General features: G+C 40.4%; 1 protein-coding gene across 1 annotated transcript in view; it reads right to left on the reverse strand.

Annotated features, from left to right (window-relative positions):
* The window catches only part of COL11A1 (collagen type XI alpha 1 chain), a 229,207-nt gene that overhangs the window by 95,963 nt on the left and 116,953 nt on the right, over window positions 1-16,291 (reverse strand). Inside the window, exons 30-32 of the mRNA XM_044432252.1 lie at window positions 11,521-11,628; window positions 7,802-7,855; window positions 1,550-1,603 (exon numbers count right to left, since the gene is read on the reverse strand). Of these exons, the coding sequence (XP_044288187.1) occupies window positions 1,550-1,603; window positions 7,802-7,855; window positions 11,521-11,628 (216 nt within the window). The remainder of the gene's footprint in view (window positions 1-1,549; window positions 1,604-7,801; window positions 7,856-11,520; window positions 11,629-16,291) is intronic.

Genomic DNA, 16,291 nt, shown 5'->3' on the forward strand with positions numbered 1-16,291 from the left:
GTAAATTAGAATGCATAGAAGATTCAAGTGAAATTCCCTTGAGGGTAAACTGCAAGCTTGCTTACACATGACAGGATATAGGAAGAATCATCAGTTGTTTATTTTTGTGCCTGTATGTTTTCTTAGCAAATAAAGAGCAGCAGATGCTTGTGGGGAAAGGTGATAACAACCCACCCAGTAAATAAGAACCCAGGTTGTGTTCTAACAAAACTGCCAGAGATATATTTATTTTTAACTTCCTGGCTTATTTACCTTCTGACTTAATGAAAACATTACTGTCCATCTTTGTAAAAGCTGTTTTTAATCCAAAGTTTTGAGGAGCATGCAGATTCTGTGAAATGTGGGTTTTCTCCACTCTCTTCTTCTAGACAATGAACTGGTTCATATATATATACAAACACACACACACACACACACACACACACATATATCTGTACATCAGTTGATTGATGTTGTACTTAATATAGTGGAAACTTGAATTTGTGGATAGGTTATTGCAAATTTATGCCACCTTCTCTGCAGAATATCCTTCTTCTGAAACTAGCATTTTTGTTGGGAACAAATTCCCCCATGGGTACCAATGAGATTATTTTTCCCAAAAGCAAATGCCAGCTTCATAAAACAGATTTTCTTCAAGAGAGTGACCTTGGAAGAAAGGGTTATTTCCCCCCCCCCCCCCCCCCCCCCCCCCCCCCATCACTCTAAGTCCCACAAGGAAAAGGCTCATGCCTAGGTGATACTATGGGTCTTTTTAAACTCTGTATGCAAAATAAGTAATGTGCATGAATGCATGAAATGTATCTCACTGTTATGGTAAGCAACAATGCTAGATTGAATATGGGAGCTCCTCTCTCATATGGAGTTCTGTAGATGTAACAGAGCTTCATATGGATTCTATTCCAGCCATAATGGATAATGGAAGTACAGGCAGTCCCCAGGTTATGAATGAGTTCTGTTCCTGGAAAAAGGGGAAATCATCTTTAAGTCAAATTTGTATGTAAATCAGATTGTTTATAGCTGGCTCTCTACATTCATGGGCATAGGACTTCCATGGAAGTAGAAAACCTGCCGCCACCCACCCAAACTCCTTGCAGCAAGGAAATGCTGGAGAGATTTCCCTCTCCAGATGCAGGGCAGGAAGGTGCCCTCTGGAGGCCTCCCTTTCTCCCTTTTTGCTTCTTCTCTCTATGGTGGTGCTTTGGAGACCCTTTCTCTCCCCCTTCCCTTCTTTTCTCTCTATGGTGGTAATGCAATCGTTTTAAAAAATTAATAGACTTAATTGGAATTTGCTCATAAGTATGGGTTATTTGTAACTTGGGCACTCTAACTTGGGGACTGCCTGTATACATTTTCCTGTGGAATAATATGGCGTAGTCCTCTTGAATGACTACTATTAAGTACTTTCTATATTTGGGGTATTAACAAATATGTCCAATATTATTATATTATTAAACAGTTAACATTCCTAATCCAACAGCCTATATTTTGGATCAATCAAGAATTTTTGTTCATATTAATAAAGCACAATAAAAAGAATATGTTATCTTACCCTTGCACCTTTCTCTCCATTGGCACCTGGGAACCCAGGGAACCCAGTGGAACCCTATTGGGGTTGGGGAGGGGGAACACAAATGAATATAGTTCATGAACACATCATATCTCAAGAGCAATCTCTCAGATATCCCATATTTCACATAATACTATTTGTATAATAGTATATCATAAAGTTTCTAACAGTTTTAAGGGAAATATCCTCTACCCACCCTATTACAATTCATTCCATTTGTTGGACTAACCCCAAGGTGGTACCATTAAAGAACTGTTTAGCAGGCAGGTGTTGATGGCCACCCAAAGCCATATTTTAGTATTTAAACTGGGGATCCCATTCGAAGTGCAGTAGAGATCATAGAAGAAGCTGCCTGATATCAGGGCAGACCACCACTCCAAGTCAGACCAGCTAGCTCAGTATTGTCTGTTCAGAGTAGAAGAAGCTCTCCAGGTCTTCCTTCAGACAGGCATCTTTCCAACCCTACCCAGGGAACTGGGACTTTTTCCACATACAAACCACATGCTCTACCATTAAAATATCTGAGCATTCTATAAAGTACATTACAAGGTATATACCATTATATTATCCACATGGAAGAATACAAGTGTTGATGGGGAAAAATTATTGACAGGTGATTTCTTACCATAATACTTTAAGTCCGGAAAGCAGTTAAAACATTAACAATGGCATCATTAATATATACATATCATACCAACGAAGTCATTGGTGGTATCCTATACAGCTCCTGTATTGGTGGAGGAGACCACTAGCACAAAAGGAACTAGCAGTTCTGAAAACAATTAGAAATGAGTAGCAATCCTTGTTCCCAGAATGGAGCTGGTCAACAGAGCTCACAGTCGGGGGTTCCCTGTCCTGTCTCTTTATTGAGCGATTCTGCTCATGTCCATGCTTATTTCAGGATTGCTCCTTCCTGTTGTGCTAGGGTTCTATTCTACTAGTGCAACAAAGTTTGCAGAGCTGCAAATACAGGTTACTATGCATTATAAGAAGAAACAAGTCATACTATCAAAGAACTGATGAAAACCAAAGGCATTCACAGACATGGCATCTTCTATCTGCACAAACTAGACAAGAGCGAGCATCTACTTTTAGAACAAATACCATGATCTTAAACAACTAAGCAAGGAATTATGAAAGGGAAGTTAAAAAATACACATGCAATTCTGAATATATGAAGCCACTGTATATTGAATTAGAACATCCCTTCATTTAGCCTCAGCCTCTGACCAGCACCATCATTCTGAAGTTTTCCAAACCCTACTAAGTGAGAACATGTGAGTCACATGCTGGGAATTCAAGATCAGGGAACTGAGTATGCTTTGACTTTAGAAGGGGCAGGATATTCTCAGGATACAGGGACCATTTTTCCTGGATTTTGGACCAGTCTGAGATGAGCAAGTTAACCCCAGTTTTCAAAAATTCTAAAAGTGTTCATGGTAATGGTGAATATCAAAGATGTTTCTATTTTGAGCTGAATTCAAAAAAAAAAAAAACTGTTTAAAAACCATCACAAGTGTAAAAAAAATGTTTTGTTATAATAATTATTTCTCCTGCTGCCCCATTTGCTAAAAATGGCTGTGAGTCTAGATGAAGCTCATGATAAACAACAAGTCTAGATGAAGCTCATGATAAACAATCTTGCAGGAAGGATAAGACTTATGAACAAATAATTGGGTTGGATGTGGAACAAGGGAAAGGCTGCTAAAGGATGATTGTGCTCAGAAGTTAACTTGTAATGTTCTACTCATATATGACTGCAAAAGATGGCATGTTGTATCTCCTGAAGCTATTCTTATATTTTTCATTTCTTCTGCTCCCTGCTTTCCCCCTTCTTATTCTTCACTATGAATTTCTGGAGTGCAGGCTCAGTTTGTCTGTGTACAGATTTGTTATACGAAAGACCTGAGAATCGAAAGGGCCTCATGCTAAATACAATTTACTCTCCACAGACACTGAAGATTAAAATTGCAGGATATGTTTCTTTCAGCATGCAAGTGCTAGTTATATACTCAAAGGCTCCCTAAGGACAGCAACTAAGGACAGCAACTGTGATTATTCATTTCTGGTACAATGAAGCTACAATGCTGTTTTATAACTGGTATAATAACAGCTGTCTAAAATGTAAATTGAAGGGGATGAAAGGCAAGCAACCCTTCTGGTTTTTCAAAACTGTGCTGGATATACTTTATTTTAAAATGATCTCTGTATTTGGTGAATGTCTAAGAAAGACTTGAAAAGTCAAATCTTAAAGACTCTCTACAGTTACAAATAAATGTTTGTGATGGGGCCATTGCCTATAAGCTCACTGGCACTGGACTTATTGTTATGACAGAGTTACAGGCAATCATGCTCATGGGTCTCAGATGGGTCAGAGGATACCTTTAGACTTCTGATCGGAAGTATTAGGACTATTTTAGGACTGAAACAAAACAAACCAATGAAGAAACCCCCAGCATTTTAATCTTGCATGGGTATGAGGTGAGAAGTGAAAACATGTGTAGTTTGTCTTATTTTCAGGCAAGGCAGTGACTTAGTCACCATCAAGGGCAAGGGGGTCTTTAGTAAAAACTGTGATGGCTTCCTTTAATCTTTGCATTGTTACTGGCTGCTGTTTCCTCATCTCCTTTCCCCATGCTCTGAAATGACATTGCATCCAGAGCATTCTGGAGAGAACAAAATGGTGGCCAGGCCATGGAACAATGAACCCCTTTGCAAGACACCTACTTTGATATTCTCTCTCAGAGAGAGAGAGAGAGAGAGAGAGAGAGAGAGAGAGAGAGAGAGAAGAGAGAGAGAGCAAATTTATTTGTTTAACGCTTTTATAACCCATTCACCAATGATGTCTCAGACAGCTTACAACAGAGCTGTTGTATTTATTTATCACAGCTGAATGTCGCCCCACAGCCAGAGGTTCTCTGAAAGAAGCTGCTGCTCCACCTCTCCCATGAGGGTAACCGCCCCTGAAAATAAGTAAAAATACTCCCCACCAAGGAATGGAGGCATTCAATGCTGGTAGCTGCGTGGACTCATTTATATGGTACCTCTCTAAAAGGTCAGTAGTTCTGATTAAATATCTGGCGGTGGTTGGCTAAGCTATGCATATGTCACAGGTGGTCAGGGCAGCCAGGTCTGTGGGTACATCTACTTGAGCTATGCTGAGTGCAATTATTGCTATTCACCATTACATGAGCAGCTTAAATCCTAGAGAGAGTCTGGGTAGGCAGGTGATGTTGAGATTCAGAGTGGCAGTTGCTCTTGGTGTGCATTCCTGGGGCAAGATCTGGGCTTGGAGGAAGAGAAAGAGGAGTAGAGGGGTCAGAATATAGGTCAATTCCAGCTGCGGAGATGAGAGAAGCAGAGTGTTTATTTCAAGGCCAGACTGCCCAGGTGTTCAAGCAGTGTCTGGGAATAACCAAGATGCACAGCTATTAGTAGGTGGCTTGGACCAGGGGAATTTGTCAGAGGCAGATGAAGTGGGTGTGGCTCTTGGCCCCATGGTGTGACATTGGCAGAGGAGGGCTATGCAGTTAGAGGGCTGATGAGCAGAGAGGAGGCATGCTTATTTCCAAAGGACCCCCAACCCAAAAGGATGGCACCCAGGCATACTCAAAAGGAGAGTTCCTAGAAGTAAATACTAGATTGACTAGATTCTGTGCATGGTCAGAGATTGATTCTGGGTGACTGTGCTTCTGGAAAGCACTTTGGTGAATAATGATATTTTTGCAAAGAAAGGACTGTGACTTTGAATGAGTGACAGATGAGGGGAGGGTAGAGCAAAAGAAGGCAGTAGCAGAGGATTGAGAAAGTGGCTGCAAAGCTTGGAACAGGTATCAGCCCAAGGGAAAGACAGACAAGGAGGAATGCTGAAATGTGAAGTGGGCCAGAAGAATGGACGCCACAGGAGAAGGCCAGATATGCATGACACGGGCAGAGATGAGGTCATCTTGGGGCATCACTGGAAAGTGTTGTCATGGCTGGAGAGGACTGCAAAGTGCTCAGTAGCAACTTGCCAGCCTTTGGTTCTATGGCTAATCTTGTGCTTCTCACAGTCGCTGGGAGAGCAAAGACTGTGATACGGCCGTGTGCGCACAGCTCCGGCATTGCAGCAACTCGGGAAGGATAGGAAGCCCAGACAGGAAATTAGAACATGCAGCCCAGCAGTAATCTGTATACTTTAATGCCAATTCTTTTCAAATGCTAAACCTCTTAAAAACATTAAACCATGAACAATGCTTCCAAAATAATTTCACTTTTAACATAATGAAGATTTAGCTTAATAAAATTCACACTGACATCTTTGTTTGGAGGGGGGTGGGTGGAGACCACGGATTCTCTTTGAAGTGTATATCGTTTGTGTTCATAGTTTGAATAATGCAAGATCTCTTTGATCTTTAAAATTTGCCAAAGAGAGTTTTGAAGCAATGACAGACAAAAAAGAAGGCTGAAATCTCAGTCATTTAAGTTAAAAGGCAGGTGCATCAAAGCTCTCTTTTGAAGATGAATATTCTTGATGAATACTTTCATTAGCAGTAATAGCATATTGCATTAACACAGACTACTGAAAAAATAAATAGAGTTCAACCAAGCAAAGTGAAAGAAATTCCAAATCAAACATATGTTCCCAATATTAAAAAGGCTTTAAAACTGTATTATTCAATTTGAAATATGTCTAGGGTAGTAACAGTAAAACCTTACATTATATAAATTAAGTGCACAGTGCACCTGTGATGTCACAAATGTAGCTCTGGTTCTCTGTTAGCCACAGTTAAAAAACCAGGAGGCACCACTGGGAACGCACTTTGCCTTCCTATAATCTCTTTTCTCTGATGTGTATTTCTTTGCATGTTGCCACTTCCTAGAATTAAGTGGGGCTTTAGAACCATTGATGGTTCACCCAGCATCTGAAACCCACTTCAAACCACGCTTTCAGATCCGCTATCGGTTTCTACAGGAGTCACATCATCAGGGTCAGCCCTGGCATTAGGCAGAGTTAATCAGTTTTCTGAGGAGGCAGAGCCTAGGAGGTGTCAGCAAGAAGCTGGAGGAGATACTTGCAGGCCACGTAGCCCTCAGTCTGCTTCTTGCAGGTACAATAGAGGATGCTGACTCCTCAAGACAGGTTCACCTGCAAGCCCAGTCGGCTGTTGTATATGGAATGGGAAGGGGTACCAACTTCTTCATCTCAGGTGGCAGGAAAAGTTTTGAGGAAGATTGTGCCCCAAGGTCCAATAAACCAAAACATCATAAGGTAAAGCAAAGACCTCACTACTTCAAAAGCGATGATCCAGATTCAGAGATAGTCTTAATATTTGAATGTTTTATGAATAAACACAGTTGATATTTATAATATGGTCTAAAGTATGGTAATGGCCACCCAGAGAGCATTATGCTAATAGGCAGCTTTTATACAAGTTCAATAAATAAATAAATAATCCTGAGCACCCATTAGGGTGCAAGTTATCCATTTACATGGTCATTATGAACTATAGAACAAGGACACCAGATCCCAAATCCATTATATGTATCAGTGTTAATGTGGCAACACACAAATATATTTATGTGTTAAAACTGATTTGGATTATTGCAATGGCCTCCATCTGAGGGTGAATATATATAAACATATATACATACATATAAAACATACACGCATATATCATTAAGGATGCAATACAAAGGGAATGCCTGTAAGCTCATGATTTCAGCCATCTACCTGAGGTTCTTTAGATGGAAAGAGGCGGATGCCGTGATATATTGCATCCTGGCAGACTCAGTCTCCTCCCATCACCATCCCATGGAATACTCTCTTGCCCCCTTCTCTGAGGTCACTGTTATGACCTTGGCAACGCGGCCCACGTGCTTTCTTTTCCTGTACTAGTCGGAAGGGGTAGAAAGGAACTGAGAATGGATCCCCATCTCTGAAATTGGAGCTCTTTTCTGACCTTGGAGCTGGGAAGCCAAACAATCCTATAGCCTTCTATATGCTGTCTATGGGCCATAGGCTTGCCCTGTAAAGGTATTATACAGGTACATCTGAATATCTTGTATTTGCTGTAAAGTGAGGTTCCAAGTGACACAAAACATATAGGAACAACAAAGCTATATTTTATTTTATTTCTGTACCATCCAACATCTAAAGTTCTCTGGGCAGTTCCCAACAGCACAGCTTTAATGCTTGATGTCAGCTATCTGTTCTCCAGCACCATGCGTTTCTTAGAGTTATAGGAAAGTTACCTTAGGGCCTTGTCTTCCGGGATATCCTGGCAATCCTGGAACACCAAGTTTACCCTATCATTGAAAAAAGATTCAGTTAGTTTTTTAGCAGTTGTTCCAACATAATGAACCATTGTGCAATTTATCAAATAAGATCAGAATTCAAACAGGTGAATTTTGCATGGAGGTAAGGTGTTTTCTGAACGTTTTTATTGGTGTTGGCTTGCCTCATGATTTTGCTGCTACCGTAGGCAAGATCTGGCAGTGCAGATGGCTCCTGTGAACAACATCTTTGGTTCATGGATTAAACTTTTGAATTTTAATTCATCCTTCTTGACTATTCCAGCATCTGATTATGGGCAACATGAGTCATGTTCAGGAGTCTCATCCATATATGGAAAGGGGAAATGGGGTGTATCTGCTGGCATCACCCTCTCCTGGCCGCACTGTGTAAAGGAAGCCTGCTGTAAATTCATAGGCCTTCTCCAACCCAGTACCCTGCATAACAGAGGCATTAACGAGTAATTGCAATAGTTACAATACTAATTACTACAGTACTAATTACAATTGTCTGGAGCAAAACCTGAGAAGGGCCATAGAAGAGTTAGAATTGAAAGCTGATGAGTTTTTAAAGTGACATTAAAACACTATTATAAATGTAGGCACATGTATCACACAGTCACCAGCATAAATGTGTTTTTGCAGATCTTTCTAGTTCCAAAAGCATTTCCTCAACAAAAATAATAGTAAGGGAAAAGAATTATATGTGCACAAGGTGCACAGATGCCCACATAATAACATTTGAACTTGCTTAAGAAGATGATTTTTCTAAACAGCCTAGAAATTGTAATGGATATCACTTCTAACTGTGGGTTAATAATAGGACTGTGCTAAAATGGGTGAGGGGGCCTTTTCCTGAGCATGTATTCAGCCAGATGTATGCCCTCAATTTGAATTGGCTTTTTGACACAGTGGTACAGCCAAATGTGATGCCGATGTGAAACTACCATGCTAGCAACATAATGTCATCACTCTGCACTGGCTATAATTGTATCGCTATCAAAGCAACAAGAAAAGGAATAGTCGGGGCAGCTGTCCAAAGGGGCAAGAAACAGACAAGGGGGAAAAACATGAAAGATTTAAGAATGTGGGGTATTTCCGCAACAGTTCACCTGCAAACTGTCAGAGCAGCCTGAACATGTAATTGCCGGTTCCATCTTATGCTTATTATGGATTAATTGGAGTATGATATGGATTGTTAAACTAAAGTAAGGTAGGGAATTGCATTCCACTCTCTAAGCCTGCATAATCAAACCTATGGGGGGAAAAACACAACTAACACCCCCACATATGCAGAAGTAATAAAACACAATATGTTAATATAAAGATAATGCCTCTAGGACATAAACTCAGATTCCACCCACTGTATTTTTACTATTTCCAGGTCTGACACAATACAAGTGTGTCAGACCTGGAAACATCTATATAAACATCTAACACACAAACACACACACTACTATATTTTTAGAACAAACAAACAAATAAAATCACTTGCCTACATAAACAAAATTAAAACTTAGCTTTATGACAATTTTTCACTAAGTTTGCTGCTTCTCCTAGCTCCAGCAGCTAGGTATATGAGTTTTTATAATTTAAATCTGTGCTTTAAAAATTATAACTCTGGGCTTTGTGAGTGCCAAAAGAAGGAATTAAAAGTTGAAATAGGAACAATTTCATCGAAGACAGATCTTTCCTTTTTAATTGCTGCTCCAAGTGTGAAAATAAATGCCATACTTTATTTATGGTTAATATGGGACAACACTTTACAATATGCTTCCATTTGTCTAAGTTATGAAAGCAATAGCCCTTTATAGTGTTATTTCCCAGATATATATGCCCTGGTTGAATGAACCAATTCAAACAATTATGGGCTAGATCGAAATGTACTCTTGTGGGTTTTGTGGTCACATGGGAGTGCTTTACACATCACCCAGAAGCTGTTACACAAGACAGGCGAAAGAAAATCAAGAACTTTCTTCCACTTGTTCAGGAAAGAACCGCTATAGAAATCCCCATGTAAGCATTTGCAGAGTAGCACTGGTGGCTAATTCCCTTCCTCTCCTATTTCTGGGGTCTAACTTTATGCCTGTCACAGCATTTCCACAATGCCAGGCCTGACTGAAGAAGCTCAGTAGGAATTTAGTTGAAATTCGTGTTGGTATACTCCTGCTGCAAAGGAACTGAAATTTAACCGGAATTCAGTGATGGCCTTCCAATTATGTCTCCAGTCATCCATAATTATAATATTGGCTTTCTTGATTCATGCCCTTGTTAACAGCTGGGAAGACGACGTGCAACATTGTGGGGATCATTAATTCCAAAATAGCTCCCAAAAGTTAAGTGAAGCTGAAAGCAACACTTTCTGGAATGAGTGATTTGACTTTTAAGGTATTTTTATGATAGCTTATAAAGGTCACTAGCATCAAATCATAAACAAAGTACTTTCCATTTTTCTTCTAGTCCATAAATTGCTCTTCCTCACAGGGCATATCTGGGAAACACAGATGGAGGTCACATGGGGAAACCCCTTTGGAAGATCCTTATAATCAAAGGTTTCTTCAGCCCAGTTCATATGTGTATTGATGGAATTCCTTCTCCACAAGGAATATGTGTGAGTGTGCATGCACAGCACCTAAATATAAGGTATTGATGGGCATTTGAAAGTAATGGGCAAGTTCATATATCACAATGATAAATTGTGGTTAATTAGCCCATGATGCACAAGGTACATGACTCATTCCACTTGGTCCAATCAGAGATTGTCAGTATGACACAAAACCATGATTGGTGGTTCTTTACGGCCTAACCAAAAATAAAACACTTGTGAAAGACAAAGGAGTAGGAGGAAAAGGTGAGGGGGGAGGAGGAGAAAGAGAAACAGTTGTGCAATTTCCAGCAGATGAAAAAATATGGCTTTTGTGCATTTCTGAAGCTCCTAAAATTATTTAAAAACAACAAGCCAGTGGTGATAGGGATGGAACAGCAGGATGTGGGAGACCAGATGGGTTCTTCCATGGAGGATGCTGGGATAGCAGCCAGAGAAGTGGGGGAGTTTGGGGGGGAACAAGCCACTGTGAGCACCATCAACTGCCAGGCATGCTGTGATTTGTTCAGCAAAGTTTATTCACAGAGTCACCTTAGCATGACATGGGAACTTTTGCTCATTATCCTAAACTGTAGTCCTCTGCCTTCCAGGGAGCTGAACTCAATGAGATTTACATTTGAATAAAAATGTAAGGATTGCAATGTTGGCATTTTTATTACAGATGTATAATAAAGTCCAGTATTAATATACCCATATTATACATGGTAGGGGCAGAAGCTAGAATTAGTATCTTTAATTTCATGGCAGATTTGAGATTTGAAACTGGAGACTTCCCAGTTAATACCTTGCAATGCTGCAGAAGATAAAAAGGAGTTGGGGTGCATTACAGACTGCATACAGATTTAGTTTTGAGGTATATTTTTATGAGAACATATATCTGGGATCCACATGTGTTTCACAGACAAGTTCCACACATGGTTCTATTTGGACAAGACAATATGGAATGAAAAATGGAACCGCGTGTCATTTGTGCATCCACTTTTCCTGTCATATACTAATTTGTAACATACAATGGAATGGTCCAGTAGGAAACTACCATGATTTTTTTTAAATGCACTATTACTGGGCTACTAACCTTTTCACCAGCTTGTCCAGGCCCACCTTGGTCTCCTGTTGGGCCTGCACGACCTTTTGGACCTTCTGGGCCATCTTCTCCTCGAGGACCAAGAGGACCAACTTCCCCCTTTAAAAAATATATATAATATTGTGGGTAAACATGGCAAATAAAAGCAGCCACTTGTCTCCGTGGAAGGAATGTTTATTCAGTGCTGGAATTAAAAGGGGTACTTCACGAAATCTACAGGCCCACCCCATCACTCCCTCAAATGTTAGTCAAAGCATACTTTCCATGGAGCCTTCTAAGCACAAGGGAGCCAACACAAAAATAAAAGGGGATTATTTGGTGTGTGCGTCAGTGTAATCCCCTATCATTTGAATATGGCATGTAAACAAGGGTGAAGCTGTTCTGGCTAAAATCGCAAAGGCTGAAGCTATAACTAAAACCAATTCTCCCACGAGAGAGAGAAAAGAGAAAGCAGTATTCATATGTGAATTTCTCATATTCATATTTCTCATATGTGAGAAATTCATATGTGAAGCTTAAACATTGTTCTAGCAGCTTTTCGGTCTTCACTCTTGGCTAATGACTGTGCCATATTGCTTCTGGTTGGTATGCCTTGGCAAAGCATTTTGCTGTGACATTTTGGGCAATTGCTGTATCACTGAAATGTGACACTATCGTTTTGTGAACTGTTTTGTTGTTAATTTTTTTACATAAGTGAGTCACAAACACAGAATATGAAATGAAACTGCCCAGAAAGCCTTGACTATTAGGAGGTTTTAAAATGAAATAAATAAATAATGATGAAATGAAATGAAATAATGAAATGAAATGAAATGAAATGAAATGAAACAGGTTCTTGCTAAATTGTATAGACTATGAACTTTTGTAAATACTGCATGACTGTGCCAAATAAAGGAGTGATGGCTGTGTTGGATTTCATCCATACTTTCATCTTGTAAGCGTTCGCACAAGTATTTGTGAACTTCCCAGCAGATGACAGTGCAAGAATGAATATCTGATAAATGAATATCTTATGTCTGGTTTAGGCATGGCCGCATGATGCGTCAGCATGAAGGGATGCAGTTAAGAAATCTGCACCCTTTCTCACAACCGTTCCTATAACGGGAACCATGATGTACATGTGACCACAGAGAGAGGAAGCAACAGAAATGGGGTTTCCACATGCGGGACATTATCTGCATTGTCCCGGCTTTCATTACAACTGAATAGAAACTGGAAGGTGGGAAAATGGAAGTCAGAAAAATGCTCAGGAGGCAAGGCTAAACCTTCTCTCACTTTGTGCCACAATCTGATCCAAATCAGCCTCTCTCATGCACTGCTTTTAACTGACAGTAGGATGCATTTGGCAATCTGAACACATCCATGTTGGCCCTTAGCGATGGAATAACAGAGAAAGCAATCCTAGTTTCCCTCGAAGGATTGCACGTAAACCTCTGAACATCCTATGCATCCTAAAATGGGCAACATCACAGTGGGATCTATCAGTGAGAACCAGTCTGGTGTACTGGTTAAGAGCATGGGACTGGGACACAGGAGATCTGGGTTCTAGCCCCCACTTAGAATTGGAGCTGGGCCAGTCAAAGACTCTCAGTCCAACCTAACCTCCAAGGATTGTTGTTTTGAGGATAAAATTGAGAGGAGGAGAATTATGGAAGCCACCTTGAGTTCCTTGATAGGAAAATGGCAGGATATAAATATAATCAATCAATCTTCTGCTGCCATCATGCATAATTTTGGGTATTTCCTCTAGATGGCCATTTGCAGCCACCTAGAGTGAGTGCCAGGAGGCGGCAGGGAAGTAGGAAAGGGTAGTGACTGGAGCTGGAGCAAGCTCGAGTTCCCACTCCCTAGCAGGGCCCCCTTTTTTCCGCTCTAGGATGCAGTGGGTAATCAGCATGATATTTTTCAGGGGGCATCACAAGGGCTCAACCTCCAGAGCCCAGCACCAAAGTCATAGGATCTTGGAGCCAGGGCTCCAAGAATTAAACCTGTGCCTGCCAGGCAATGTTAGGCAGCAATAGGATTGTGTCCTAGGGGTGCCATCCTATGCATGTTTAGCTAGAGCAAGTCCAACCACCACCAGCGTTCCCCAGCCAGTATAGGCGGCTGAAGAATTCTGGGTCTTGCAGATTTTTTTTTTTTTCTGTCCAAACATGCACCTTAAGACCATGATGCTATGACTCTTTCCCCGGGAAAGACCTGGCGAACTCAATGAGGATAACCTCTGAGTAGACTTGTACAGGACTACACTGTAAATTATATTTAGCACATGAATTACAGCATCGGGATGACTTGTATGAATGATTTTGTTTGGTTTTCTTCTGCTCAGAATGAGATAAATGGCTTCCATCTTCCCAGTGATCTACCGATTCAATTTATTCTCCCTGCTCATGATTGCTTAATGGCAAGTATATTTACATTAGGAGAATCTGATAGCATTCCCCCAAATTGGTTTTGGCACTGGAAGAGAGCCATGAAAAACATTTCAGGGCAATGTGCTTAACCTTTGCTCTCTAACCTACAGGGAAGAATGAGAACCAAATTGTGGAATGTATTGCAGGCAGGAGGAACTCTTAAATGTGATCAGGCACTCCACTAAAGGTTTTCGGAGAACATTTGCAGAGAAAGACAAGGACAATTTTTCAGCATGCTTTAAAAATGCCTCACTTTAATACGTCCCATGTTCTTTTTAAGGTTTTGTGGGGACTTGGATATATAAAAGAAATCTTCCCAGCAGCACACACACAAATATGTATTGCAAGAGAAATGCATGGAAATTTGAGATCAGTGGACAGACAAGCATGGTGTATCAAGAACCTTATTGGGATCGCTTTGTGTATTTCATGGAAGCGAAAGTTATGTTGTCAACATGGGTCAGATCATCACTTTCCTTCTTTAAGAAAGGGATTTGCACTTTTGACATGCATGTGTGTCATGTTTATAACAAGTTGGCCATGCTCATTCATTCATTCATTCATTCATTCATTATATTTATATCCTCCCTTTTCTCCTTTCATGGGATCCAAGGCAGCCTTACAGAATTCGCTTCCTCTCAATCTTATCCTCACAACAACATACAGAACAAATGATTCAGCAAGAGGACATCACAACCTTCCTCTTTCAATTCCATTGCTCACTGACTGAAGTCTGGGCCCGATTCAAAGTGCTAATGTTAACATTTAAAGCCCTAAATGGTTTGGGGCCAGGGTATTTATTTATTTATGACGCTTCTGAAGGAACACCTCTTCCCATATGTACCTACTTGGGCCCAGAGGCTCCTTCTCAAGTGGCACTCTCCAAAGGAAGCAAGGCGGGCAGCTACTAGGGGGACGGCCTTCCTGGTTATGGCACCCCATCTGTGGCACTCACTCTTAGCTCTTTCTGGTACTGGGTGAAAAGCTTTTAATTTTTCCATTATTTTAACAGTTAGATTTTTTTCCTCATTTTTGCTGTATTTTACTACTGTATCTAAATGGTTATTATATAATTATGCATTATTTTGTTATTGTTTTATCATAGCCTGTCCAAATTTTTATGTTATGTGGTTTTTCTGCAACAGGCAAGTTTGTTTTACATTTGTTTTAAAATTGAGTGTTATTTGATATTTTAAAGTATATTCTGCACACCGTCCTGAGAGCTTGTGGAATCAAATGGTATAAAAATATCTTAAATAAATAAATAAATTCCTGTAGAGTGATTAAGCTGTGGGCATAACATGTTGTGTTAGTGTATGATTGCGTTTTTGCTAACTGCATTATTATGATTTTATAATGACTGTTTTATATCAAATGTTGCATTTTATTTTTAATTTTGTGAACTGCCCGGGGAGCCTTTGAGCTGATGGGTGGTCCAGAAATATAATAAATAAATAGAGGTACTGAGAAACCAGATGTTTATGTTCAATTGAGGCAGATTTCTCCAGTAAACAATCGTGTTGGGGCGATTTCTCTCTCTATTTGTTCATGCATATGAAAAAGTGGATCAGTAAGGACCATGTGACTGTAACATTAACTTGGTTTGAAAGAGGATGGGAACGTGTTGTGGTTCTCTTCACAGACTCTGACACTGTATGTGTCAAAATCTGGGCTGGGGAAGGGGGCATATGGTCACTTTCAGGAGTGGAGTACATAATGCTGTGTGTGTGTGTCTGTGTGCAGGGGGCAAATTAACTAGAATCCCCTGGTAGCTCTAGTTAGCCGGCACTGACACTTTCCTCCAGAATTTTCCTTGGAATGGTGCATGTCTGGGGGAAAAGGATGCCAGCCACCAAACGATCAGTAAGTTTCAACCGAAGCACTGTACCAAAACCATGAAATCAGGGGAGTAGTTTCTCTCTGTCAGTGGTTTCTTTCTTTTACAGTCTGTACTTTTGGCAGTGGAAAGTTCAGTCATATTTTAATTTACAATGAGGAATGTACGTATATGGAATTTAGTGGTGCTGTAGTACCTAGAGTAGGTCTCATTTATTAATGAGAGAGCCAGTGTGGTGTAGTGGTTAAGAGCATGGGGCCGGGACTCAGGTGATCTGGGTTCGAGTCCCCACTCCGCCATGGAGCCAACTGGGTGACTTTGGGCCAGTCACAGGCTCTCAGCCCAACCTACCTCACAGGGTTGTTGTTGTGGGGATAAGATGGAGGAGGGGAATGATGTAAGCTGCCTTGAGCCCTTTGTAGGAAAAAGGCAGGATATAAATCCAAAAATAAATAAATAAATAAATAAATAATATGATTTATAGGAAAGGCTTAGAGGATTTAGGACAATT

The sequence above is a fragment of the Varanus komodoensis genome, unplaced genomic scaffold (assembly GCF_004798865.1).
Source record: "Varanus komodoensis strain SLA01 unplaced genomic scaffold, ASM479886v1 scaffold24, whole genome shotgun sequence".
NCBI lineage: Eukaryota > Metazoa > Chordata > Lepidosauria > Squamata > Varanidae > Varanus > Varanus komodoensis.